This window comes from Gallinula chloropus (genome assembly GCF_964237585.1).
Source record: "Gallinula chloropus genome assembly, chromosome: 9".
Taxonomy (NCBI): Eukaryota; Metazoa; Chordata; class Aves; order Gruiformes; family Rallidae; genus Gallinula; species Gallinula chloropus.
Window position 1 is genome coordinate 12,083,258 of NC_140094.1, and position 27,818 is coordinate 12,111,075.

The following is a 27,818-nucleotide window of genomic DNA, read 5'->3' on the forward strand; positions in this document are numbered from 1 at the left end:
ATGCGTGGAGATAAAGAACAGGAGGTCTAGACGCTGGATGTCTTGTTTTCATGGGCTAAAGCTTTCATGGGTAAAGCTTTTGCATCTTTCTTGTGTAAACCTGGGTTGTGAATCTGGCTTCTTAGACTGGCAGGTGGTGACTGAGCGGTCTTTGCTTTTGTTCCTAAATTCTGAGTGTGAAAGTGCTGGCTATAAAAGGATGCTTCTCTGGGAGTCCTGCACCACTTCCCCCATGAGCAGTGGGATGCAGCCCTCCCCGACATGTGGCTTGTTGCTGGTAGTTAAACTCTCCGGGGTCTCTTACCAGCTCTGAGATGCAAGCCAGACAATGCAGGAGGTTTGAGTAACGTTCCTTTCCTGCTATTACTCATCCTTTTGTGTGTCTTGCTTCCAGGTAGAACTGGAAAAAATAAAAAACTTGCACACACACACACACAAAAGGGGGAGGGGGAGAACGATCCAACCCAACTTGTGCTATCTCTGTGGCCCAGCCAGAAGCTGGGAGTGCTGCATTGAAGTTGCCTCTGCTCTCCCCTTGGCTGCTGCTGACTCATGAGTGCAGGAGACATAACTCAGCCCTTGGAAACAGGGAGGAGGCTGAACTCCCAACCTGTGGAAACTGATTTGGCAGGAGCATGCTGCTCCCTGGGCTAGTGCTGCTCCTGCCAGGGGAAGGGGAGCTGCAGCCCCCATAGAGGTGTCCCTGGGGCAGTCCCCGCTGGGCACCCTCTGGGCGCTGCGAGCCGGTGTCTGAACCCTTATCACCATGCTTCCCTTTCCGGAGCGATGGGGTGTACCCAATGAGCCCAGCGCCTGGCTTTCCCTCTGATTTTCATTTTAACGTGCTAAATTTGGTCTGTTTGTAGAGAGGGGAGGAGGAGGGTGGTGATTAGGCAGGAGCAGAGAAGCTGAATGTAGCGTGGTTTTTCTGTGCCGTTAATTATATATTTTACATTTTGAGATGAGGTGCTGTAAGAAATGATTTACAAACTCTGATGGCTTGGGAGGGGGGGGCTCTCCCACTTTATGTCTTTTTTTTCCTTCCCTTCTCCTCCTGCACTCTCTCGAATCTCTTAAATCTCTGCGCCGACCATTTCAAGACGTGGGTGCTGTTGCAGCTGTGCAGTAGCAGAATTTAAACCTCAAAGGATGAAGTTTGGCTCTGAGTGTTTGCCCTGTGGGGCTTGTCAGAGCCGGGCAGGTCGCAGGGGGAGTTGTTCACTGTGGGATTTGGCCTCAGAGTTTCAAATGGCCATTTGATTAGGATCTGGAGAGTTCACAGAGATGCTTGGGGGTGGCATCTAGAGCACCTTCTCCTGTGGAAGGTGCCACAGGGTGGGAAATTCAGCACTAGTAAGGACTGTGCACACTTAGAAATCCACAGCAAATCTCCACCTCTGAGTTTCCTGGGGCTGCAAGGCAGTCAGGCTGAAACCAAGTGTCCCCTCCCCAGGCACTCCATCTGGGTGCTAACAAGAGGCGAACCACAGGTGGATACTGGCAGGCTGAAAGTCCTTATATTTGTTAGATTTGCCTGTCATTCATGGGGCAAAACCCAGGCTTCGAGCCTTCAGGCAGGGTTGGATTTGGTGTGTGTATTGCATGTTAGTCCCCAGGACTTGGACAAAACTTCTGACTTCACTGGTGGCTTTGCTTGAGGCTGGAAGGTTTCATAATTCACCTTTTAAATTAAGCATGCTTTGGGGAGCTTTCGCTGTAAGGGGTTTGTTTGATCTGATGTGCTCTGCTCAACTTAAACCTGAGCTGGAGAATATTTGTTGCGCCCGTTCTCCCCGTGGTTTTCATGCCAGAGGGTTTTTCTTTCCCCCTCTGCAGAGCTTGAACACAAATACTTCTTTATTTGCTGGAACTTGTAGAGAGCAGAACTCCTCTGGGCTGGGGAGTGCCTCTGTACCCAGCTGAGCCTGCACTGATTTGAGTTGTCACCCCACCTCCTTCAGAGACCCTGTCCAGCTATGAGCAAAGGTGCTTCTTGGCATCCAGCATCTCTCCTTTGCATGGAGGTGTTGCTAGAGCAACACCTTCAACAAGTGATTTCTCTCTCCATCATGAAGCTTCTCTCCTTCCTTCCTCCTGCAAGCATCCCTGTGCTCTTGGATCTTGCCTGGGTTGAGGACATGCCGATACCCATTACCGTGCTGCAACGAGGACAGCGAACTCTATATGCTTAATGCAGTATTAATAGTACATTGATGTGATATAGATTTCTGTCACCCTCTATACTAGCAAACATTGCTTATCACACAGGGATGACGGATGTTTATTCCTAGCCACTTAGCTCTGCATAATGGAATTGCAGCTGAAATATGGAGAGCAGCTCCCTGCCCATGGAGCTGCAGCCCCTCTCATTCCTGTTGTGCACTCCTGTCCTGTGGGCTCTTCGTGTTAATGTGTCCTCAAGGAGATGGAGACGTGTTCTGTGCTGGGGACAGGATGTTCTCCCATCGATAGGATGAAGGACGCAGGGGCCAGCTCTCACCTCTGACCTTCTGGGACCTGTGCAATTGTCTCTTGCCCTTTGCTGCTGCTGCCTGATTTGAAGGAACAGGAGGGATGAGGTGGTCCTGTCCTTCCTTTCCCAGCCATGGGCTTCTCAAAGAACCACAGAAGAAACTGCACCACCCTGTTTTCTCATGGTGAAGCACTGAGTCTTCGAGAAGATGCTTCCCTCAACTTGACGCTGTAACTCCACAGCATGCTGGGCACCGCAAGGGTCAGCACCCAGTCCTCATTTCAGCCATCCACAGCCCTACCTGGAGGGTCAAGCAAACAGCTTGGCAACGGAGACAGTCCAGTCACAAATCGGTTTCAGAAGAATAAGCTAAAATAATCTGTTCCTCCTGATCTTTCACACATGGTAGGGAAAACAAGGGGCATTTCTGCTTGGCAGATGTCAGCAGGAGGAGTGACAGGTTGTGCTGAGTTTGCACCCATCTATATTTGGAAATAAACAGATGAGAGGAGAAGAAACAGGACTTGTTGTGGAGCAAGCACTGTGGACAGAATATGAGGTGAGGAGGTAGGATGTAGGACTGCATAGCTTTGACCTAACGTCAGGGCTTTTGGTAATGTGAAAAGTGATCCAGTTTGCTCTCGTTCGTGTCCAGAAAATGGCTATCTGTCCTTCTGGGCAGGAAAAGTCAGCTCATTACAATAGATAGCCACTGACCAGTGGAGAAAAAAAAGGGAGCATCAGCTTGAAATAAGTTCACGAGGCTGTTGGTAGGGCATCATTTTCATAGAGATGCTTCTTGGCAGTAACAGCAACTTTTAACCTTCGCTCCATCTCCTGGCGTGCTGGATTCAAATTTGCAAAATGGGTAATTATGAATAGCTGGAGATTTTTTGTGGTGAAATACTGGTAATGTTGCAGAAGAAACATTTTGGAAGATTATTTCACTTTAATAGTAGTAATTAATTATTTGCATAACACTTCAGATGCAGATTAGGTTTTGGATCTGATCTCTCGAGCTTTACTGAAATGCCTCAGCACAGTTTTGCAGTTGCTCTAGTCTCTCACATTTCTCGTCAGACCAACGAGATCTCAAGAATGGCCCAAATAACTGGAGAATCTAGAGAGACTCAATATGTCCTAGAGAACCTGCTTTGGCAGGGGGGGTTGAACATGATGATCTCTTGAGGTTCCTTCCAACCCCTACGATTCTGTGAAGTAAGAGGAAAAAAAATCCAAGCCATAATGGAGAAAACACATCTGATGGGGTGGATCCTTTGCAGATCCCTGTCTGTCTCCCACCAGTGGATGCTTGGTTCCCACCACGCTTTGAAGCTGAACTTCCAGGGCAAGTGATTCGATTGTGGTGGCGGTTGTTGCCAGACACGACTCGAGCTGGCTGCGTTTCCCGCTTCCAGGACTGGCGCAGTCTGGGGACTGGGATGCATTCTCCACACGGGTGGAGCAGCCGTCCTTCCGGAGAGTCCTAATGAGGGTGGTTTTTTTTTTTCCCAACCTCATTTATTACAGGCTGCCCTGACATAATTACATATTCGAAGTTAGTAATTACACGTATTCATGCTAATTAAGTAATTAGATATAATTACACTAACTGTAAATACATGGTAATCGGCTAAAAAGAAGTACTTCAGAAAAAAAACAAGGCAAATCACACAATAAAAGCGCCATCAGCACTCTTTCACTCAGTACCCTGTCTTTATCTTGCATCTCAGTGCAGATTAAAAGGAACATTGTGGTCATTTAAAAAAAAAATCATATTTTTAAAACAAATAGGTTTCCTTACCTCTGTTTCTAATAGGTCTTGAAAACAAAACCAGGAAGGTTATTTACCCTTACTACTGTAAATTCTTTTTGTTTGTCTAGTGTGTTTTGCTCATCCTGGGCATGGGAAGCTAAAAACTATGCAGCATTTCTATTTCTGGTCAGTTCGTGTTCCCATTTTTTGCCAAAACCAACAACAACAATGTAAAAATAAAGCCCTGGATGTTTCATTAGGATAGAAAAGAAACTGGAACCTGTTGGTTGTGGAAACTTCTCTACCCCTCCATCCCAGGGATAAGAGGATTTACCAAATCTTATTTTCAGGCGGCATAAATGTGGAGCTCAGTGGGAAGTGACAGCAGCACGCTGCTGCCCTGTGTCCAGCCTGGGGCCAGGCACTACAGGTCTCAATCCTTCCCACAGGTCTCTGCTGTTCCTCCAAACTTCTCTTTTCCTCTTTTTTCCTCTAACGTGAAAGCCTCAGGTTCTTCTACAGGAGGACCAAGCATCCATTACATCTCTGGAGAAGGCACTTGTGGGTCGATACTCTTCTGCACCAGGACTCCACAATGTCTTATGGATTTGTCAGCCAACCCATGTCAGATACTTTTAAAGGATTTGATGAGGACCTATGAGTAGCTGGATTTATGTGCATTTTGCTACTCTTATTTTGTGTTTTCTCATTTGTCCTAGCAAAGTTGGTGTTTCTGGCTTGGGTCTGTGGAAAAGCCCTGACCTCAATGCCCAGCTGCTAGCAGGTGGTAGGAATTGGAGGTCTCTGCAGTGACCTTCTGCCTCCAGCATTCCTTTCCTTCTGGTTTGCGGTTACCTCTGATAGAAACTCCTCTGAGCTTTGAGTGCTGATGTGGATGTCCTGCAGAAGATGTGGGTGTTGAACAAGTCTGTCAGGCTGCCTGCTTCCAGAGAAGATGTTGCAGGCACCTGAAGAAAAGTGTGAGCAACAAAAATCGCTGCTTCTGTCAGCCCCTGGAGCAGGAATGAACTTCTGTGCCCAGCATCACCTTCTCATCTCTGTTTCCAGGCTGGAGTATCTGACTAACAGGAGGGATCCCGTGGCCAGTGAGACTCAATCCAACCTGCTCAGCTCTTTCCAGCCCTCTCAGCTGGTTTGCCATACCTGTGGCTATTTTATGCTCTGTGTCACTTCACTGAGCTCTGAAAGAGCAAGTGGAAGAAATATCCACGTTTTACAGAACTTGGAAGTCCAGCCTGCATGGGCAGAGGCCGAGTACCCATCCTACCTACTCAACGAGTCATCTTTGGACCTCCCTGCCGTGATGGTGCTACAGAAATGAGAGTTTTTCAGGATGTTTTGGAAAGGCTGGCAAAATCCCTTGTGTGTACCTTGCCCCTCAGCCAGCTCTGCAGGTGTTGTCTATGGTTGTGTCGAGAGAAGAGTGGCATGGGATGGTGGGAAGCGTGGCTCTATGTGGCCCCTGCCTGCTTTGGAAGGAGCTGCTGCAGCCAGCAGCACAGCCCTGCCTTGCTCCAGGTGTGGTGTGCTCAGCAACTTGGTTTGTGTAGAAGCTGATTTCTTCTTGCAGCTGCTTGGGGTTTAGATTCCCTCTCTGGTACTTCAACATGTGTTTACTGATGGCATTTGCAACAACACCCAAGATCAAATGGGTCTGAGCAGGATCCAGGCCCACCTGAGGAGACGACACTGGCAACATGGCTGTGATGGGTGACAGCACATTGGGCAGGGATGTCCCTGTGGATCCACTGGGAAGAGAAACCTTTAAATCAAGTGGAACTTGGCTTTGGGCTGCTAACATTGACCTGCCTCCAGAAAGGCTGTCCTGGTGGTGGAAATATTCCTAGATACAAACATCAAGGTGTGGACAGGGAAGTGTTTTCTTACACAAAAACCTGCCTGCTCCTCTGGCCTAAAAGCATCTCCTCTGGATCGTGTAATCCCGGTATCCGTGGGGCTAGTAAGCAGGGTTGGCTTTCCTGGAGTGATTTTGGAAAGGGAGCCTGTGATGTGTGGACTGTCAAGCCTTTACAAGCCAGATGAGAAGAGGCTCTGATCTGCTTTCCTCCTTTATTTGGAGTAGCTTTAGTGCATCAGGCTGCTTTCGCTGCCTGGCAACCTCGTCCCTGCATCAAGATGGGTAGGACTGGACTGCCCAAGACATGCACCGTCTCATGGAGGACATGTATGTGCTTTCCTTTTACTCTGTGTTGCATTCAGCCCTCTGTTCAAGCTGTCATTGCTGCCTAGACATGATTCTCCCACTGCTCTTGCAGCATCCTCTAGCCCTCACGCACATGCCACCGTCCCTGCGTGTGCAGGCATGTGTTCCTTACCTGCTCAGCCCTGCACTGTGGGACGGGCAGGGTATAAAACACTTACTGAATCAGCTCCTCTTCATTACCTGTGGCACAGCTTCCTGCACAGTGGCACCTACACACTGATCACCTCTGCCTCATGACTGATGCTGCCAAAGCACACGTGGATTTCTGCTGAGCACCCTCATGGCTCTGCCTTTCTGCAGCAGAGATGGGGCTGCCACAATTTGCCTGACTGGGCAGTTCCCCTGCCAGGGGACTGCCTGAAGCCTGGTTGCACCTCCTGGTTCTTGCGGGTACTTGGGGTTTGGCAGCACAGGCGTGTTCCTCACCTGTGATCTGGTGTGCGTCAAGACTTGCTGTAGCAGGGTGAGAGAAAAGGAGTGGGATGAAATGGAGATTAAAGCAGGTTTTCATTCCCTACGTTATTGGCTATGTGCCCAGCTGTTGGTGCTTCTCTCTATGGAGTTGTGCTTGTAGTGCTCTTGACCCTGTGGTGCTCTTAAAGCTGAAGGAGGTGTCCATGCCAAAGGAAGGAGGGCTCTGTTCATCAGCCAATGCTCCTCATACCCAGGGCTTTGTCCTTGCGAGGCGAGAGAGAGCAGCCTGGTGTGTGACCTGGAGCTATTATTGAAAGCTCAGGCAGCTCTGTTGTCAGGGATAACGAAGGGGGTTTGAGAGTGTTCTCCCTATGGCTCACTGACTGTGTGAATTTTGTGAGGGTGATGCTTAAAATAGCCGGTGTGTGTGTGGATGGAGTTGTGGTACCGATTGGTTTTGGCCAGCACTTAGAAGTTTGCCTTGCTTTTTGAGGAGTTGACCAAGACTTCAAATGCTTGGCTGTGGGGAAAGTACCTGGGGGCTGGGATACCTGTGTTCCAGGGACAAGCGGGAGATGTCCCTGTGGTACCTGGTCATGGGGTGCCCCTAAAGGCACTGGCAGCTCCTGGAGTTTGCAAGGACAGCTTGTTGTGGCTTTTTTAGTCTGACCAGGCTGTCTTTAGATATAAAATCTTTCAGAAGTGCGTGGGGACTCACCATGGTTGGGTGGGAGCTGTCTCTGGGTAGAAGGCTCTCACTGTTTGCTCATTGTCCGCTTAAATTACGATTCCTAATTAAAAAAGCTGCTATTGTTTAAGAGTTTGAGTAGTTTTGCATGGCTGCACACACAGCAGGAGTGTTAGTAGCACTGCCCCATGGGACAAGAAGTACAGCCCAGAATCTAGCAGTAAAGCTGTAATTAAAAAAGAAAATAAAAACTTACCTTGAGTGTTGCTTTTGGGCTAGACAGCCCCAAAACACCCTGTTCAGTCCTGAAAGTTGGGGGAAGACTCATGTAAAAAACCATGCTGCCTAAAGAGCTTCTCATGTCAAAGTGGGCTTTTGTTTCCCAGCCTAGTGTGGTGGGTGGCTCTGGGGAGATGGTGTGCACAGGCAGTGATGGCTCGTGCCTCCCAGCAGCGCAGGGCAGGCGGAGCAGCACTTCTCTCTGTAGAGCAGAGCTTGATTGCTTCATGTATAATATAACAGAACCACAGAAAACATTGGTTTTAGATGCTGAAGTATTTCCAGCCTACCTCAGCATCTTTCTGGATGTCTTGGTTGTGGAGATGGACAAGGAGTGGGTTCTCTGCTGGCGTGGTCAGTGGGGTAGAGGAAGCACCACTTCTCCTGGTGTGCTCCTGCAGCCCTGGCCTGCAGCAGCTGCCTTGAACAACGATGAAGTGTAAAGCATTAACCGTGCTGAGCTCAGCGTGATTTACTGAAGGGAACGGACCCAGCTGAGAGCTCAGCAAACCCATTTCCCTGTGTAGCTGCTGTAAGATTTGTATGCAAGTGTCTCGAGGTGAAAAGTACATTGAATTCCCAGCATGTAAGGATTGCTCTCGATGCCCAGGCTGGTCTCCCATTAAGGCAGGGTTTATTGCATATCCATTTTTAGATTCCTGCATGCTCATTCCCAAACAAGCTGCAAGTTACTTAATGCTGGACCCTGCTTGAATCTGCTCTTTGGAGTCTCTCTCCCTGTCCCTGCCTGGATAGAGCTGTTTAAGAGACAAGAACAAATGGAGCCTCAGTGAAAACACGCAAGTTCCTGTATGTGCATCAATGCCCAGGCTGTCCTGCTGTCTGCAGCTAAGTGCGGTCAGTGCGGGATGTGGCACTGTACTGTGTAGACTGAGCTTTTCCCAGTGTTATTTCCAAGCTCCCATTTGCTGCTGATGTTGCAGCAGTTACCAGTGGTTCTTTGTCACAGTCTGCAAGAATTTCACACCTTTCTTTCAGCCCTACTAACCTATTTTCCTCAGTGAATTGCAGCACTGGAGTCTGAAGGTTACCATACCTATTTTTTACATATTTATATAGATATATCATGTATGTGTGTTTGATCTGTTTGAAATGTATGGTTTTATAATGTTTGGGCACTTGATCCTATCCTCTTGCTAGTACATTTTAACAGGTTTTACATCATCCTTCCCTATTCCACCACACCTCCCCTTTTTCCCCCCTTTGCGAGGGAAAAGGGATCCATTTAAATTCTTTATTTCTGTACAAGCATCTCTTAAATTCAGGACAAGCAGTCTCTCTGGCTCCCATAAGTGTGACTAGGAGAGAAGGCAGCTAATTCTCCTAAGTATATATGGCAAATTTGCAATTAGAAGAAAACACTAGAACAAAATGACTTCAGCCCTTGTCTCCCTTCCCCTGGCCCTTCCTTCCCACCCCTCCACCTCCCTCTTGCAGGATTAAGCTGAACTAATCCTCAGATGAGCAAAATCTTTGGGAAAGCAAAGGAGCAAAGTAAAACCAAGGGAGGAGAAAGAAAAATCCTTCACACTCAACACTAATAAGGAAATTATGGGCGTCCTACATTATGAATTGAATGAATTTTTAATGGTTAGAAATGCAGTTGATTTATAATGCATCCATCCTGGACTGCAGGGCTTGTTGCCAGCTAATAAATAAATGACAGGCCCTTTGTATTAAAAGTATCAGTCATTTTACATCTCTCTGCTGTAATTGATGTGGAGCATTGAGCATTGAGGCGATGATGACCAACAAGTGTATACTGAAGAAAAGGACCTCATGCTTTAAGCCATGCCCGAGGTCTTGATACACCAGAAAATTGTATCCCAACTTTTGAGTCATCTCTCAGACAGGCCACAGCTTCTGCTTCATCCCATTGCTCACAGTCCAAAGCCGGAAAGAAATAAAGAGCTTGGCAGAGGCTTCCATGATTTCAAAAGGTCATTTTTAGACTAGCTTAGGGCCCTTTTTGATGTGTGCCATGCTCTAGGACAGGTTGCTTTGGCCCTGGACAGCACAAGAAGTTGAGGTGACTGCCCAAATCTTGCTTCCTACATGTTGAAGGAAATAGGGTTCCTTGGGTCCTCCCTGTGTTAGACACCTTGTTCAGGATGGGGGAGATTGTGCCGTCTGTTCTCTCAACAGTCCTGGCTGTCGGTGCAGCCAGGGTGAGACTAGCTTGGAGTCAGAGCTCAGTGGGGATTCGTACCAATCCCACCACAAATGTTCACACTGAGGACTGTGGTAAAAATAAATCCTGGGCAAATTCCAGAGATGGGGTGGGACGGTCCTGTTCTCATGCCAGATCCCAGCAGAGCCCAAATGTCGGGGAACCTTGCTGAGAGCATAGCAGGCAGCTGAGTGTTTGAGGGATGGGGTATATTTTTCCCTCTTCTTAACAGAGAGAAGTAGCCCAGCATCTTGCACCTCCAGAGTTTCCTGGAAAGAGGCATTTCTCCTTACAGCCCATCAAGGGGCTGCCAAGCATCTTCATCTCTATTTTATGGATGAGGAGAGGCAGCTGGAAAGACATCAATTTGCTCAAGGTCATGCCAGGTTGCTGACAGCTAGCAGTCTGGCCTGTGTTCAGCCCACTGGACCATGTTGTGTGTTTATGAGTTGCCACCTGAAGTCCTTTCACAGTCAGGAGTTTAGATGAGCAAACAAGTTCTTGGAGCTGTCATCTGTATATTATGATCCCACAAAACAGCAAATCTGAGTTTTTCCTGCTCCTTTACGGATAGGTGAGAGAAAATTCTCTCTTTCCACCTTCATGGGGGCTGTCAGTACAGTCTGATGTATTTCTGCTTTCCTCTTTCAACTAATTCTGAAGAGACCTTCCTTGCTGACCTCCTAGGAGCTCCACTGACCTTATTCCACCTCGACATTGCCTCTTGGCTAGCTTGGTTGGAGTCGGAATTGGAGTTGGTTTGAGCCTGAGTGCTGGGCTTGGATGAAGAACAGTTATTTTTACCTTGGCTTTAGTTCCTGGCTGAAGGAGCTGAGTGGGGATACGAGCCTTGCTGCCCAAGGAACGAGCCGCTCTCCAAGAGGTGGACTTTCATCTTGACCTGGAGGAAGGAAGCACTTATTGCCTTATTTATTACGTTTCCCCATAGCAGCGTAAATACTGTATCCATGATAGATATGGATCTTATGAATAATATAAAGATTTGAACTAAGTAATTGCAGTGCTTTTTTTAATACAGGAGATCCTCAGCGTCAAGCACTATTAATGATCTGTCTTGACATGGTCTCTGCAGAGGGCAATTGCAAACCCCAGTTCCGTGAGAATTTGAGAAATTGGGGGAGAAATCCTAATGTGCAGTTCATCCCCTCCATTCCCTCTGGGACACTCCAGAAAAAGTATCCTGTCTGCTGGGTTTTTTTCTCAGCTTTCCCTAGACCCTCCAAGGACAGGAAAGCTAAGTGAGTTTTGGGAAAACAAATCCCTTTTGTAGGCAGGCTGGGCTGGGCTGTCAGAGGAGGCAACTTTGGGAGGAAATGTAATACAAAGATCCTAGCAGCTCCCTGTGGTGACTAACAGTTCTCCGGACATTTCTGGAAGAGTAAAATGATTAGTTACAGTGAAATAGCTAAATTCAGACAGAGGTAATGATATTCCGTGTCTCCACTGATGTGAGTCTTGTCTCTTCTCTGCAGCTTTAATTTGAAGCTCTCTTTTCCACTTGCTCTCTGAAACCCTTGTGCAGCCTGGCTGTTAAACAGGTGGCTACGTTATTATGAGAAATTCTCTATAAAGTCCGTTCTCTAATTCCTTTTGAATCTTTGGGGATGAATTTTAGATATTAATAAGTATTAGGGTTTAATATCTACTTTAACTACTTTGCAGTGACATCATTGTGGGGGAGGAGGTAACGGGATAGTAATCGCGGGGCGTGCCGGGGGTCACTTTGCACCTTGCATCACTGGTTGCCGAGAGCTGGTAACCTGGCTGGCTGATCCTTCTCACTCCCTGCTGTAGGTGTAGCACAGTGTTACAGCTGCAGAACTCTTAAGGTCTCTTTAAATTAATGGAGCTGTCTGAGAAGGTTATAAATGCCTTTTCAATTTATCCCCCCCCCCCTCCAAACATAGCATCTAAAGCCTTGAATCAGGCTGTTAACCTTTTTCAGTCCTTTCTAGCCATATTCCTCTTTAAGGTTGTTTCTTCTCCTGCTTCCACCATCGCCCATTTAACAGGAACTAGGGCAGGGAAGACCTGTGGACTCAGTGGCCTGTGTTCTTGCATTGTCAGTCCTGAATGGAGGAGCAGGTCTTGCTGACCTGGGTGTGCAGCATGGAGTGGGGAGCATGGGCTCAGGTGTTTCTTTGCTACAGGAATGGTAGCTCATTAACACGCTGTGCCCTGCAGATAACTTTTATTGATCATCAGCTGCTTAATCAAAAACTCTATCACAGTTTGCTTCGATTATTCTTTTCCATCTCTTCATCTCTGGAGAGGTGGTTTAGCTAAAGTTAATGTACTCGTTATGCAGTTGGGAAAACACTGGCACAGACTGCTATGTAAATCATGGGTTTTAGGGAGGTTTGTGTCCTCCTTCCTGCATGTAGCAGGATGAATATATTGGATGCATATTCCTTCTCTTGATGGAGTGAAATGGGTGCTGGAGGAGTTGTGCTGTGCTGGGTTTTGACCTGCTTGGGGTGGCAGTGCCCACCTCCCACCTCACGCAGAGCCCCAGCTCCATGACTAGATCCTCGCCAGTCCCACTGTAGTGGTGAAGAGCACTGCTGCTATGCCTAGTGCTAACCCACCCTCACCTTCATGTAGTGGCCTCTACAGACCTACCAACATGTGGACCTGGACTGCCAGAAATGACCTTCCCCCCCTCGTAATGGGGTGTTTGGGTCAAAGCAGCTTTATAGATTTGTCTCAGCTGGTGATATCTCAGCAGTTGGGTGATGAGGGCTGTCCACTGGAGACTGAGTGTTTGGTAGAGGGGATGAGAGACCATAATGGTGAAAGTCTGCTGAACTGTGTGTTTGGTTTCTATTTCCTGATGATCCGTGCACAGTGTACACACGGACGCAGGAGCGGTGACCTACAGCAAGAGACAGACGTGAAGTCCCCTATCCAAACAGATCTCAGCACTCCTGGAACCAGCACCTTTAGTGTGTTGCTGTTGGGCATTTTGCTGACACAGTGAGGGCCATAGCTGGAAAACTGCTCTGTAAATAGGGGCTTTACTCTTTTGGAAACCATTGGTGCTCCAGGGGCAGGGAAGCGAGGAAGCTGTTCAGGAAGTGGCACAGTTATTTCCCAGCACTCGCCGTGTTTCTAATGACCAGCTTTGAGAAGTGGCAGGCCCGTTTGAAGGGGGACACAGGGAGGGAAGACATGAGACAGGACTGCTGCTTGTTCCTGTCACTCTGAACTTATCTCACACTCTGGTTTCGCTTGATATCCTGATATGATTCATTTTTCTTTTGTCTTTTAATGTTTGCTGCATAAAACAACTCTCCTTGATCCTATATGCTATCAGTCCTACATATTCCATGCTAGTTATGATGTTGCAGTGACCTAATTTGATTGTGGAGGGTCGTGTCCTGTATAATGTTGTCTCGTTTTCTCAGTAGTCGATACAAACTCAATTTTATTTTCTTTGAAAAGAAAGGAAGTGGGGGCAGGAGCCCAGCATCCACGGCCAAGCTCATACCTGCAGCTCTTACGGTGTTGCCTGCCTGGGAGGCTGCGATGGTACACGTAGTTCAGCTTGAATGGGACCTGTGGGCTTTATTTTTTCTTTGCTCCCCACCCCTGATGGTGTTGAATGGGAGAAAGGATGCAAGCTGCAGCAGAGCAAGGTCCTCATTTGTAGTTGCTGGCACCTCTGATTTGCCTGGAGGTGCCATTATCCCAACAGGCTGGACGCCCTCTTGATGGAGCTTATCTCTGGAGGGGAGGGTTAACTGTGTCTCCCCGTGGGACCTGGGTGAGTGTTTAGCTTTCTCCTTTTGTCTTCAATTAGATGCTACATCCTTTGTACCTCTGCGTTTCACCTGCCTCCAAGACCCTTAACCTGCCATATGCCTCTAGTTATTTAGGAGTAGCTTGCAGGGAAAAGGAGGGTCTGGTCTCAATTTGTGTGGCTCATTTGCATGTGAAATAAGCGTGTCATTTCAGATGTTGTGGCAGCAGCCCGGGTCTCCTGGCCCCACTGGTCTCGTTTAGGGTGGCTTCAGCAGCTCCAAGGCTGTGGTTTGGTGAGCAGTGGCAGGGCTGGCTCATAAACTGGAAGTGTCACCGTGGTTTTGCAGAGCTTGTTCAGAAGACAGTGTTTTTTGCAGCAGCTCATAAAAGAGGTGTCAGCCCAGTGTTTGTTCTGTGGGAAAAAGAACCTGCTTTTGCAAACTGATGATTGTAACAAGGGCTTAGCTGTGGCTCGCGGGCAGTCTCTGCCAGCTGGAATTGCTGGTGTGGCAAATTATTCAGTTGATGGTTTCATTGCTGTTTTCCTTATGGGTCCTGGACTTTCATCCTTTGTTCTCAGGGTATACCTCATTCTCAACCCTGTGTGTTTGCTGGGCTTTCAATTAAAAATGGGTTCGTTTTCATTGTGGTGACAGAGTAAGAGTCAAGAATCAATGGCAGGCAAAATGGAGCATGATTTTGCAGCTTTAGCTGCAGGTAGGAGTTGAATAAATGAGTTGGCAGATCTGTGTCCCTGGTTGTCCCCACCAAGCAGGCTCCATTGCCTTGGGTCAAGGATTTAGTGGTGGCAGGAAGAGCCACCAAGACCTCTGCAACCAGGCAAGGACCAAGGGAATGGGAATGAGGGTAGAAAGAGAGGGAGCAGGTTGGATGTTGGTTGCTCCTGTGATTCTCCTTGGCAGGATACCAGGTCTCCATGGACCCAAGCACCTGGCACAGTCAAGCCAATGACCCTGATTTGTTCTCAGTTTCAAAATATTTAATCAGAGAATCAAATATGAAGTCTCTTTAAGAAGAGACTGGCACACAGCAGCTGGCTGAGTGTCGCAATCAATGTATCCGCTGTGGAATGTTTCCTGCAGAAATATTACATCCTCTCTCATTTACTTGATGATCTTTAGGGTGAATCAATCAAAAGATGCCTCATGCAAATAGTTCAGCCTGTGATCCTGTGGGTGTCCATTAGAGAGGCATTTGCTCCATGTTAATGGACCTGTTGATTAACAAACAAACCATTGCTTTTTAAATAGAAAGCTGTTACTTGATGGCAATTGTTGGCATTTGCTCTTCTGCTGCCCCACCTCCCCTGCACACAGCTCCTGCTCTGTGCCAACGCAGACGACTGCTATAACAAAAGCCAGGTCTGCACTGCTGGAGGGGAAGGCACTCACATCTCATCCAAGCATCTCTCCCTTCTCCGGGAGGTTGGAAGGGATGGACAGAGACTTCTTTGTACAGGGCATGTGATTTGACCACTGTGGGTTTTGTTCTGTTCATCCTGCTTTCTGCACCCATCTGCCTTGGCACATAATGCTCCATTGGACTCCAGCAATGTCTGAGGAAGATCTTCCCCTGACATCCCCAACAAGTTAAAGCTCAGCAGCTTTTTGATGAGTCTGTCTTGGGTTTTACACCAGGCTGAGTGCATGGGAGTTTTTATTTGGGTCTGTAAAGCCGCTTGCTAGTCTGTTGGAGTGATGCTGTATTCATTTCCTTTCCCTACAACATGGACATTTTCCAAGTCTCAACTTTTTCTGGGTGAAAATTTGCTCATGTTGCAGTTAGTTCTTGCTTTTCTCATGCTAGCCATGGCATGAAGCCCAGTTGGCATTTTAAGCAGTGGAAGATCAGGATGATGCCCACTGCAAAGATGTCCTTACCTTTGAAAGCCCCTCCATCAACCTGAGTGGACCCAACTCAGAGATGACCAAAGCCATGCAGGCAGTGAAACAGCACTGCCAGAGCATTGCTATGGCACTGGAAACATGCTCCTCAGACACAGCCCAGGACAGACCACCGTGCTGAGCCATGTAACGCACCTCGTTGTGGAGGCAATCATGTGGCAGGGCTGACTGTCCCAAAAGGACCAGGCTTGTGGCAGTGGGTTGTGTTTAGCCTCATGTTGGTAGTTACCAGCAGCTATTCTGCTTTCTGGGAAATGTGTTTAGATCCTTGCTGCTCAGCTGGAGGCTGTGGGGGGCATTTGGTCCACCCCAGGCTCTTGGTACAAAGCAGCAGTGGTTCAGTCTGGCAAGCCAAGCATTGCCTGCTGCAAAGCAGACCCACCCCCTCCTTGTCACTTGTTTAGCTCCATCCTTTATTGCTACAAACCAGCTCACCTAGAGCAGTCCTTCCCACAGCTGGTGGGAGTCAAAGTGAGGAGGCAGTTAGTGCATCAGGGCAGCAGAGTGAAAACCATTTGGCGTTTCTATCCTGATTCTTCTGGGTGCCTTTAATTAGCATGATTGCTCAGCACGCATTTTGCCATGTTCTTTAGCTCCCCTGGTTGGAATAATTATTCCCCCAGCTCCTTTTGTTCCAATTCCTGATCGCTTACAAAAGTCTCCTGTTAAAAGCCATTAAATCTGTAATGTAAAGCGAGAGTAAACGTTGAGCAGCGTTATGCTCCGGGCCCCACACGTGTGCGCTCGCGCGCTCTCCAGCCCTTCTCCAGCTCTCCTGCTCCCTGCCACGTGCTCCGTGCTGCAGCACTGCGCTCTGCTTTCCTCTTGCACGCTTCCCACTGGCCATCCCACGTGTCCCACTTGCAGCAGGTTGTGTGCACGCGCTCCCTGCTTTCTGTTGGCAATCTTGGTGTCACTCAGCTTGGTTTCCTCTGCACTGCTTTTGGCACTGGGGTTGAATTTGGAGCTGGGGGCTGTGAGCCCTTATAGTTAGTTGCACATGCAATGTGCCAGTAGAAGTATACATTTTTTCATGCTTTCTCTCTGGTGTGGGCAGCTCTTGCTTCAAAGAACGGTGTTGTGAAAGGGAGGACATGTCTCCTGGCTGTTGTGGCAGGCAGGACTTCTGATGGTAGATGATAGAGAAGAGAAAATCACTTATTTTTTTAAGTGGAGACTAAAGCTTGTTCTTAAGTGTGAAATCCTCTGGCAGGGGGAAAATGGATTTTGGATAGTCACGATCCTGGGACTTTCCATGTTGCATTGCCTCCCCACCTGGAGGACTGGAAGTTCGGTCCCCTTCTCTGTCCTTCATCTCTGCTGATATTTGATCAGCACGTGTCAGTGACTCGAGCAGGGCAGACAGAAACAAAGTCTTGTGCAGAGTTACATGGTGTGAAATAAGATTGGGCTGAATTGCTTTAAATGCTGCATGCCTTTAGGTGACTTGATCTGAGAGGGAGAAGGGAGAAAGGGAGACTTACTTTCAGACCCAAAATGAAACTGGGTCAGAGAAGGGTCTGGCAGTCATGTAATTTGTTAAGCTTAGAGCTGATGGCTGGAGCAACAAGTCATAGCTAGACCACTTGCTGGAAAAAGCTTGTAGGAAGGAAACCCTTGTGATTCCTCCCTCCTAATTCACAGCTGGCACATGTTTTGGGCTTAGGTCTTTGCTGACTTCCTGTGATGTGCCAGATCTTCCCCGCTCTACAAAGCTCACCCTGTTCTGCAGGGTGGAGTAAGGTTCTCCTCACACAGCCCTCCCTCTACCCTGGATTGTGTGTTATGCTGGCAGGTACCAAAACAACGTCCTGAAACAAAGTCTGGAGGTGGGAGCTCTCCCCTGGGAACATTAATGATATTCTTCTGATACATGTTGGTGCAAAAGGCAACTTGTTTTGAGAATCATCTAGTGGGGCAATTGTCAAGAGAAGAACCACTGTCGTGGCAACCTTAATTTCTTAAGGCTGAGTAGGAGCGCTGGAGAGACACAGATGAAGGACAATGATTCCAGACAATGCAACATCCAAATAGCACCAAAAAATCAACAAAGCCTCATTCCTTGAGGCTCTCTGCTGCTCTTGCTGTGTTTTTGCCCTCAGCTCTTCCTGTTCCCATTTACAACTCCCCTGCAGTGCTCCATGCCTCCTTGCCATCCAAGATCTCCTGTGCTCCTCGGTTTCCATCCTCAGCTTGTAAACTGCACTAAATCACGTTTCCCCATAGGATGCTCCTACTGACACTTCGGGCTCTCAGGCTTGTACTGCTCCTGGGCTTCCTGGAGGGTAGCTCTGGCCTTTCTAGAAAACGTAAGGTATTGCTGGAGCAGGCAGCAGAGCAAAGGGACTTGAGCAAGCAAGGATTTATCCTGAGTCTTTGTCAGCTCCTTCACCAGCCTCCTTCTGTCCTCTGAAGAGCAAGAAACCATTGCTGGCCCCGCCTGGGCAGGGAACATCCCAGCTGCAGACTGCAGCAGTTGTGTGCTTTCCTATCCACAGTGTGTGCCTCTGCTGTCTGCTCTCATATCCCGGCCATCTGGCTTTACTAAGCACTTCTGTCCCCTTCTAGATCCCAGAGCTCCCAGAAAGGACAGGAGTCTGGGATCTGAGGCTATTCCCTGTTGAATGCCCATGACTGGCATCGGTTCCTCCAGGGACCTTGGAGAAACTGTGGTCCTGCTCCATGCCACAGTTTTTGCCATTTGCGTAATGAATATAACAGCTCCTGCCTCCCCAGGGAGTGACTGAGGCGTAACAAATTAATGTTTATGAAGTGCATTCTGGCTAAAAAAGAAGTTTGCAACAGGGCTGTAGCTGTTCTAACTTAGGGGCTTCCTTTGCTGGTTGGCTCTTTGATGTGGTGATCTGTGGTACTGGTGGATCAGCTGTACCATAATTGGAATTAATCAGCAATTAAGGAACACGAGCCCAACCAGATTCTTTCCCAGTGGATATTCATTTTTGGGCAGATTAGTCAGTGGTTTCAATAACTGCATAAAATGCTTAGGGTAACTATTGCTATCTGAAGCAGCTGGGGAACAGAGGCGGTGTTAGAGGGACGTGTATACCTGTCAGGCAAAGTGGAAATGAGAAGCTCTTGTAACACAGTGTGTAGTGCTTAAATTGACAGCACTCTGAGGGCTGACTTGGGAAAAAAAAAAAAGAAGTTAAAAGTTGACAAAAGAATATATTTGAAAACCAAAGTAATGGAGGTGATGTATTGCTTGTTGGGATGGGATCTTTCATGCCAGGTCCCATGGGCTTTGTGTAGTGCAGAGGCAGAGAGAGAGTGCATGGAGGTGAGAAATGGGTACTCACGGAGGTAGGGAGATGTGGTTATTCATCCAGGCAGTGAGAACTGCAGAGGACATGGCTCCTGGATGTAGTGGTGCGAGTGCACAGAGACAGGGTGATGGGTTGATAACACCCAGGACGTTGGGTTGATAACGCCCAGGATGTCAGCTACCACCAAACTCTCAGGCATTCTGGAAACTCTTCCCTGCAGTTTGTTCTGAAGGCTGACCCATAAATCCAGAGAGTTTTCCCACATTCCTTTGCACAGCTGTAGGTGTCAGAAGGGACAAAACAACCCACCCTCTTTGTACCTTCTCCCTGACCCAGCACAATTTAAATGAGGCAGAAACTAAGCTCTGCATGTAGTGGGTGAAACTGCTGGGTGCCCAGTCCTTCCCCCTTCCCCGGTCCTCTTGCAAGTAATTCCACATACTCTGGCTTCGATCTAACAATAACAAAACTGATGAGGCCCAACTGATCTGGCTGCTTTCCATCACTCAGAGGGCCTCCGAGTTGCTTTAAATAGTTGCACCTCTGCGCAGCCTGGAGGAGAGCGTTGGCTGTGCCTCTGGACAGGGAGGGTAGCTTGGACTCAAATCCCAGGGCATCTCAGACCTCAGAATAGCCTTTTAGTCTTAAATAGATTTAAAAAAAAAATATTTCTTTTCCTTCTTATTTTTTATGTTGTATCCTGGTAAGTGCTTTCCTACTTTGGGGCTTTTCCTAAGGGGGATCGGTGAGGAATCTTGGAGATCTGCCTCCTGAGCTATCAGGCTACATCATTTAGTATCTTGGAACTACTCCATCCATGAAGGAGTTCCAGAGAAAACAAACTTCTGATCCCAGCTAATATGGACATGGCCCACATTAACAGCGGCAACAGTAGAAATGCAACGGATGCTGGAATTCCTCCGACTGGAGGTTTAATGAATCTTGCATAGTCTTAAAGAGTTCTCTGCATGGAAAGCTGCGAACTTTTCTCAAGGAATGTTGTTCAGCTGTTGAGTGCCTGCAGTATTCTTCTACCCCTTCTTCTGCTCTAGTTAAGCAGGAGAGAAATTTGTGTGGAAATGGGATCTTCTGGACCCATTTGCTTCTGCTTGCTCTCAGCCCATCTCTTCCTTTACCTGCCCTCAAAAACACATGCAGTGCTGCAATCTCCAGCTGGTGATTTTGGGTTGTGCAGAAGATGAAGATACCACAAACTGTAGCTAGAGCTCCATCTAGCACATTCCCAAGAGGTTTCCAGTGACGCCAATTCTCATTGACTAAAGTGGGAGACTCTTATGCCTGAGGTTAAACCATGGAAAATGAACAAAGATACAAGGTGAGCTTCTGTGGAGGGTGATAAGGACCTTGTTTCCATGAAAATGAACAACCATAAGTATTTCTGTAGCTCTCAGAGTCTTTCTGTGAAACTTAAAGGAGTTGTTATCAACTTGAATATCTGCTTGAGGTCTGTGTATCATGAAATTCATCTGTGGGCTGAATTTTCTTGTGGTTCTCCATTGTGGTCAACGGTGTTGAGCTGGTGTGAATGAGACGAAGGCCAGGATCTTTGGCTTTACCTGGGATGGGAAAAGAAATTATGTGATTATCTGCAGCGGAGAGCATCAGGGAGAACCTCATGGTGTGCTTCTGCTGAGCTTCTATGACCTGCTTTGTTATGGCGAGCAAGGCCTCAGGCTGCGTTACATCTTGCCCTGCTATGTGTTGGGGGCGGGGAGGAAAAAAAAGAGGGGTTTGTATCATAGTCCTGCAGATGAACCCACTTGTGACAAGGAACCTGGACTGCTGTGTTGCTTTCCCCTTGGATATAGACATATCATTCCTGGCTTTTACTAGACGGATGGCTGTTTCCTTCGCTCTGGATGCAGGCCAGGCTTGATGGTTTTCATGCCTTCTTTGATACTATTCATACTTCATATCTGTGCATAGAGAAAGATAAAATGTACACTGTTGTTGGAGTCTCCTATTGCTTTTCCTTTATATCATAAATTCTGCTGTAACACAGAAGAGAGATCAAAGCTCCGCCGCCTAACATGGGCTGTGTGGATAGCAGTGTTATGTTTGGCCAGCTTGTTGCTCTAAATTTGCTATTTTCTTTAACCCATTTTTGCCAGGCAGTACACGGCATCCCATTGCTTTTCTCACCCATCCCTGCAGCAATTGATGCTGCTGCTTTAGAAGCAGCTTCCATCCCTGGGTTTCAGAACTGGGCTGCACCACTCATGCTGTGGCGGATGGGGCTGCTGTGAGGAGTTGTGCGTTGGTTTTTGCGTTGTTCCCTTTGCCTTGCTGTGTCATGTTCCCTGCTGCTCTTTTCACGTGAGCCAGAGCAGAGCCTCAGATCTCAGAAGCCCTAAAGATGTGGTGTGTTTGAGTGGCTGCAGTTTTATGGGAAGGCAAACAGTGAAGGCGAGGTGAAACTACCTGGTTTGTCTCCTCAATCAGTAGAGGCAGGGTGTTCCTTGCAGGGCAGCGTCCATAGGCTGGATTGTGTATGTGCATGGGCCCCACTAGCCCAAGGTGTTGGGAAACACAGGACAGCTCTGGAGGACTAAGTGGATGGCCAGGGCTGAGGACAAAACCTGATCAGACGGTTTGGTTGCCTTCAATTTTCTTGTCCTTTCATTGCTGTGTCCTTCCAGACTGCTTAGAGAAATGCCCCACCTGCCCCCTCTGTCTCAAACTTAGAGCTGCACAGCAAATCTGAGCTCATTCCTCCTTCCCTGTTCTCCAACACTCTCCATACATTTGTTCCACTACCATACCATGGCTATTAGAGACAGTGTCACACGTTAATTTAACAAGTGGTCTCGCTAGAACAGGGAGATGCACAAAGTTTGGTCTGTCAGACCCTTCCCAATTTTGTAGGTCTTTGGAAATGCTTTTGATTTGAATGTAGAGGGTGGGGCATGTTACCTCCTATCTATTTTCAGGCTTGAATATTGGGGTTTCTCTAAATCTGAAGCCAGTGTCAAAGACAGTATTTTTCCTCACATTTCCCAGCTAGTGCTGACAAATGTGAAACTCCATAAAAAGGATTGTTTTTATAATTCCCTCAAATCCTTTTAAGAAGGTGAATATTTTTCTTTCTCTTTTTTTAAGGAAAAAAAAAAAGTAAAAGAGTCCCCTCCCCCCCGCCCCCCATATTCTTGATGATATTTCCAAGCTAGTTTTTCAGGAGCTAATAGCTTTGATGGTTGAAAGATGACATGTGTCATAACAGCATCCAAACTCTGAACCTGTTGAGATTCACCCATTTTAACCCTGGACATCTCAGTGAACATCATCCATCTCACATCTGACAGTGAAGACATAAACCTAGCAAGACCCTTGTTGGTTTCTGCTCCATACAAGAGAATGGGGTTGAAGGTAGCAGTACAATGCGGGAGTCAGCAGGGAGGAAAGAGAGAAAACCAGTCAGGAGAGAAGTGTGGTTTGTTTTCAGATTCTTTGGGGACTTTAATATATCAGAAGGAGAGGATGCCAAAATGACCGATGCTGCGTTGCTTTCCCAAGTCAGCAGTATGTGTGTTCAGGCCCTAAGCTTCAGAAACATAGTCTGTCCTCCTGCCTCGTTCCTCACCGTCCCTCAGTAGCGACTGTGTGTCAGTGATGGGGTACCCCCTGCTGCAGTCCCATTCTGCAAAGCCCTCGACGCCCACAGCCCTAAGTCTTGCTGATCTTTCACATGTCCCCTTGCTGAGGCTGCGTGTCCCCAGTGGGTTTTTAGGTCTGTTGGATGTTGTCCGGCAGAAGTGGAATTGCCTTAATTTAGCAGAGCTAAGAAATGCAAAGAAAATAAAGCAGACAGGAGTGCTCCTTGGAGATACTTGGTATTGTTGAGTATAGACTTTCCCAGCTATCCTTTGGTGGCCATAAAATATATTTATATTATGAAAAAGAAAACACGATAAATAGTGACGTTCAGGGATGCCATGTTTATTTGTCTCCCAGAGACTCTGATAAGAAATGGACTTAGTTTACATATGCATTGCCGAGCATCAGCACTTTAAACTCTGCTTTGGCTCTGAGAGTTGAGCTAGGCTCTTTCTCACTACTAATGATATTTCAGCACTTGGAATTTGCCAATGATTTTTGTTTCTGACACATGAACTGAAGCTGAGCCTGGCTTACTCTCCCATGTGGATCAGCACTTCAGGGCCACTGAGAATAACAGAGAGTTTTTCCCCAAAACAAGTTTAAATGGTTCCAAACCAAACAAACCGCTTTTGTCTGCATCCTCAGGTTCATCAAAAGAGGCATGTGTTTGATGAGAGATGGAATAAGATAGTCTAGGGAAGAAATATAAATAGATACCCTAGAAAAAATAGAATAAATGGAGGGGAAATTTTTCTGGCTGGTGAAGATTCAGTGTGAGAAACTTTCTGTTCCTAGCCTAGTGGAAAGCACCTTTCCTACTGAGATCGTTTCACAAGGAGATCCCAGCTGCTTCATGCTGCTCTAGAGATGCCAGACTTGGGCTAACTTACCTGATCTGTTGAGGATCCTGGGACTATGTGAGGAGCCAGGAGCATTTTTCAGACCTCAGAGCAATTATGTAGCCAAGACATCCTAGTAACTTTCTTGGAAAAACCCTTTGGGCTGATGAGACATTGGGGCAGCTTAGAACAATACCCAGGATCTTGCCCTGCATGTCTTGGTCCTGGCAACTTGGTGGATCTATTTTGGGGATTTTAGTAAGCTGGTATAGAAGAAGCTTTTTATGTCGACATGCTTGACCTGAGGTAAGAGTAACTTCACTGCAGTCTTACCTCCAGTGACCTCTGCTTATTCCTGCCATGTCTCTGCCCAATCCAGTGGGATGGTCTCAGCTGTAGGTATACTGTTACAAACAGGTGTCTGAGAAAGTAATGTAAAAACTGATGAGCTGACACCTGAAGAAAAGTGAAGAACTTGCAGGACCTAGCACAAAAGATGATAGAAAACAGGGTTTAGAGTCAGAAGGAGGGAAATGTAGGCTAAACATCAGGATGCATCCTAACAGTGAACCAGAATGTGCCCTCCTTCAGTCAGACCTCGAGGAGAGGGCTGTGGGACTGGGTATCTTAGCAGAAGGATTCCATCCTGGAGATCACATCCAGTGCTCCACAGCAGGTTTGCTCCCTCCGATCCAGAGAACTATTGTCTGACAAGTCCTGAATAATTGCATTTATTTAGCTTCAAAGAATAATAACAGTAATTAACATCTAAATTATTTCTATATAGTAGTGTGTTTGCCTGCTGTGGCATCCTAAAGCAGGGATGTTATGAAGAGATGGTTAATGCAGCCCTAGAAAATGTATATTTGCCCAGTAAGTTTGTTGGGAGCGAAGGACTCTGCTCCACTTGTTTTCCCTTTTCATCTGGCCACTACATCTGGCAAATTCTAAACTTCAAAATATTTTTAAAGAGGGGAGGTTGTGCAAGGAGAAGATGCCTCTAGTGTGAAGGTTTTGGTGTAGGTGGGACAGCTAAGCTAAGGATGTCTATGGGTTTATGACAGTCAGGTCTCCCCAGCCTTTCTTCTTTGGCTTCAGAAATGTTACGCCAGACTAACTAAACGATGAGAGAAAAGTAGATGTAGGAAGGATGCTCTGCTTTCCTCACTCCCTGCCTAGGGGAAAGATGGACTAGGTAGGAATTAGGACTTTTGTAACCCTGATTAGTGGGAACCTCTGGAAAAGAGTTGTTCCCAGTTCCCTGTCCAGACTGCTTGCATGCCCCCTGTCCTTGGAGCACTTGTGCCTGCACACACCATGTGAAATGATTGCTTGTTTTTGATGGAAAGACAGAGTGAGGTAGCCCTGCCTGGAGAGGGCATTTTGGCTTTAATTTAACTGCAGCCCTTTGCTGGTTATTCATTTGGTTCTTTTTTAATGATTACATGTGTGTCGATATCTCTCTCTTTTTTTCTAGTTTTGCTCTTTTTTGTTTTTTCGTTTACTTTATTTTGCTTTTTTCTTTTTTCTGTTTTTTTTCCCCCTTTAGGTTTCAGAGAAATTATGTTGAATCCAATAAGCCTCCCTGGACATTCCAAACCTCTTAACCAAGGCATTTATGTTGAGGATGTCAGTGTTTATTTCAGCAAAGGACGTCATGGCTTTTAAAAACTCCTTAAAAGTCCCTGTTCTGATGTCAAGTTTATAGGCTGTGCCCTCAAAATGGTGGGAAGCAGTAAGCGTGGTCTGTATGGATTGAGGTCTCCTCCTAATAGGACTCTACAGCCCTGCCTGTACACACGTTAAAGCCAACTGAACCTTTGGTTTTCTGTCACCAGATAACAGGGTTGTTCTTTTCCTCCAATGGTCGCTGTGTTCGTTAAATATTCCTGCAAGGCACAACAGCAGCAATGAGAGCAAATAAAGAGAATTAAAACCCAATTGAAAGGAGTCATCCTAATAACACAGTAAATAATTGTACTTTTTGCTTTAAAATAAAACACAAAAACCAACCAAGCCAACCAAACTGACATCTTTAGTCATGTCCTCCCTGCTTGGAGTTTCCCTTGTAAGCTTGTGTCTTCGCAACACCCAGTGAATGCCGCCATCACCTCTTACGTGGCACCGCCATGGGAGGTCTCCCAGAGCGAGCTGAGGCGGGGAGCCTGGAAGAAACTAAAGCAGAACGAAGACTTTTGGTAAGAACAAAGGCAGCCCCGCTCCCAGTTCTTGCACAGAAAATAATGTTGGAAGGAATAATAATGGAAAGAAAAGGAAAACAAACAAACAAACAAACAAAAAGTCTTACTTCTCTGACAGGAAGAGAATGTGGTTATCTTTGAAGTGCACATATTCTAGGAGGCTGTTTTTGTTTGTCTGTCTGTGTGTGTTAGAGCGGCTCGTTGGATCTGACTGTATCGTTGTCGTACTCTGGTCTCTCCCTGCTGCTTGAATGATGAGCTTTATCTGAGGAGTTGCCTGGACTTCCCGCATGGATGGAGAATCCATAGCGCAGGAGGGTCCGTGTCCTTGGCAGGACTAGGGCAGTAAGCAAAGTGGAAAAGCATATCAGATGCACGCAGGTCCCAGTTGCTGGGTCTTTTCCAGCCCCTTTCAGCTCTCCCCTGTATTCCTACCCAAGTAGAGTGATTGTAACCCAGTCATGTACCCAGAACCAGCAGCTCAAGGCTGACTGACTGAAGGAGAGGAAGAAAAAAAAGTATTCTGTTGTTTCTTCTCTGGCATAAACAGGAATATCGATCCTGCTCTCTGGCTGATATTCCTATTCTCTCCCCCTCTCCCTCCCATCCCACTTTCGTCTTACTTCATCCAAAGCCTCTCAGATGGAAAAGTAAACCCTTTGATCCTGTCCGCAAGAGAAGCCAGCTGCCCTCGCGGCAGCTCGCAGAGCTTTCCTTGGACTCTTGGGATGTCACATGTATGGGAAATACAGATTTGCTCATATATATCAGTGACAACCTATAAGCAAGGCAGATTAGAGGAGAAAAAAAAGTTCCAAAAGCTTCAGGGGTGGCCAGATCCTTTTCTGGTAGGAGTATTGAACCAGGAGCTAGCTCACCAGCCGCTCAGCTTTGCTTGCCTTCTCAGTGGCCCGAGATGACCTTATCACATCAGGGATGTCTCTAAATCACCAGCCCTGAAGGGTCACTGCCAGTGGAAAAAGTCATGGTCCCCCTCTGCCAGAACAGGGCAGAAGCCTCAGAATGGGATGTTCTGCTTCATCCTGCCTTTATGGGTGACCTGCATGAACCACCCTGGAGACTGCCAGGAGGTTTTATTATCAGCTTTCCCGTAGGGATATCCCTGGGAATATTCCATTCTCTTGCTGCTTCTCCTGGTTCACTTGCATTGAAAAGGTAAAGTGCAATAGAAGAGTGCAGGAGAAATGGTAGCGGATTGCTTTAAGTTAACGGACATGCCTTAGGGAGGCATCTGCATTAGGACGAGGAGGCCTGGCTCAGGTTGGATGGCTTCAGAAACCATGACCAAAACTCCCAACAATGTTTCCTGCCCGTATCGGAGCTGGAAATACAAGAGGTGCACCGCCAGAGAGGACCTGCGGCCATGTGCTATTGACACCTCAATTCTGCAGATTCACAGAGTGAGGAGGAACTTCGCCAAGCGTGTGAATCACTGGGTGCTTGTCTGAACTGAATTTCCCCATCTCCTGGAAGTCGCCCACCTGACCTTGGGGATGTCTTGTCCGTCTGAACTGTCTCCTCTCCCTAGCACTGTTCAGGGGACTCTGCTCTCAACTGTGTATATCAGTCGTAGAGATACATCCGTGGGCCTGGACCAGAAGCCTATATCCAAACACCCTAGCAGAGGAAGGGTTGAATTTTGCAGCTCAGGTCCATCTCTGCTTAGAAGAAATCCTCCGGACCGTACAGCATAATTTAAAGCAGTTCTCCCCACTGTGATCGATGTCTCAATTTGTTTAACACCAATTAAAGTCTCTGGTTCCTCACTGCTGAAAACAAAAGCCAGTCGTGGCCGTTTGCGATTGGTGGCTTTAAGTAGCAAGTCTAAGGATGGTTTTTTTAAAAAAAAAAAAATAATTATTTTATTTTTAATTATTGTAAATCATTACCTCATTTTCTGTCAATGAGACTCCACCATCTTTGAGCATTCTTATCTTGCCATAACTATCATCCTGTGCTAATGGGAAATGGGACGGTCCCTTTTCACAGAGACTTATAGGGGTGTTCAATGTCTAGTTTCTTAATAAACACTTTATTTTCTAACGAAACAGCTGCATCAGGTCTCTTCTTTGAAGACAAAATAAATAAAGGTTCAGAATGACACATCCTATAGTCTACT

The 27,818-nt window shown here is 47.1% G+C and overlaps 1 protein-coding gene across 4 annotated transcripts in view; it reads left to right on the forward strand.

The window, feature by feature from the left end:
- NTRK3 (neurotrophic receptor tyrosine kinase 3) overlaps nucleotides 1-27,818 on the forward strand; it is a 212,273-nt gene that overhangs the window by 115,316 nt on the left and 69,139 nt on the right. The window contains exon 12 of one of the 4 annotated variants that reach the window (XM_084267862.1): nucleotides 25,027-25,331. The exons of the other annotated variants lie outside the window; for them this stretch is intronic. Coding sequence (XP_084123988.1) covers nucleotides 25,027-25,145 — 119 coding nt within the window. The 3' untranslated portion in view covers nucleotides 25,146-25,331. Of the gene's footprint in view, nucleotides 1-25,026; nucleotides 25,332-27,818 lie in introns of those variants that run through there. 4 annotated transcript variants of the gene reach the window in all.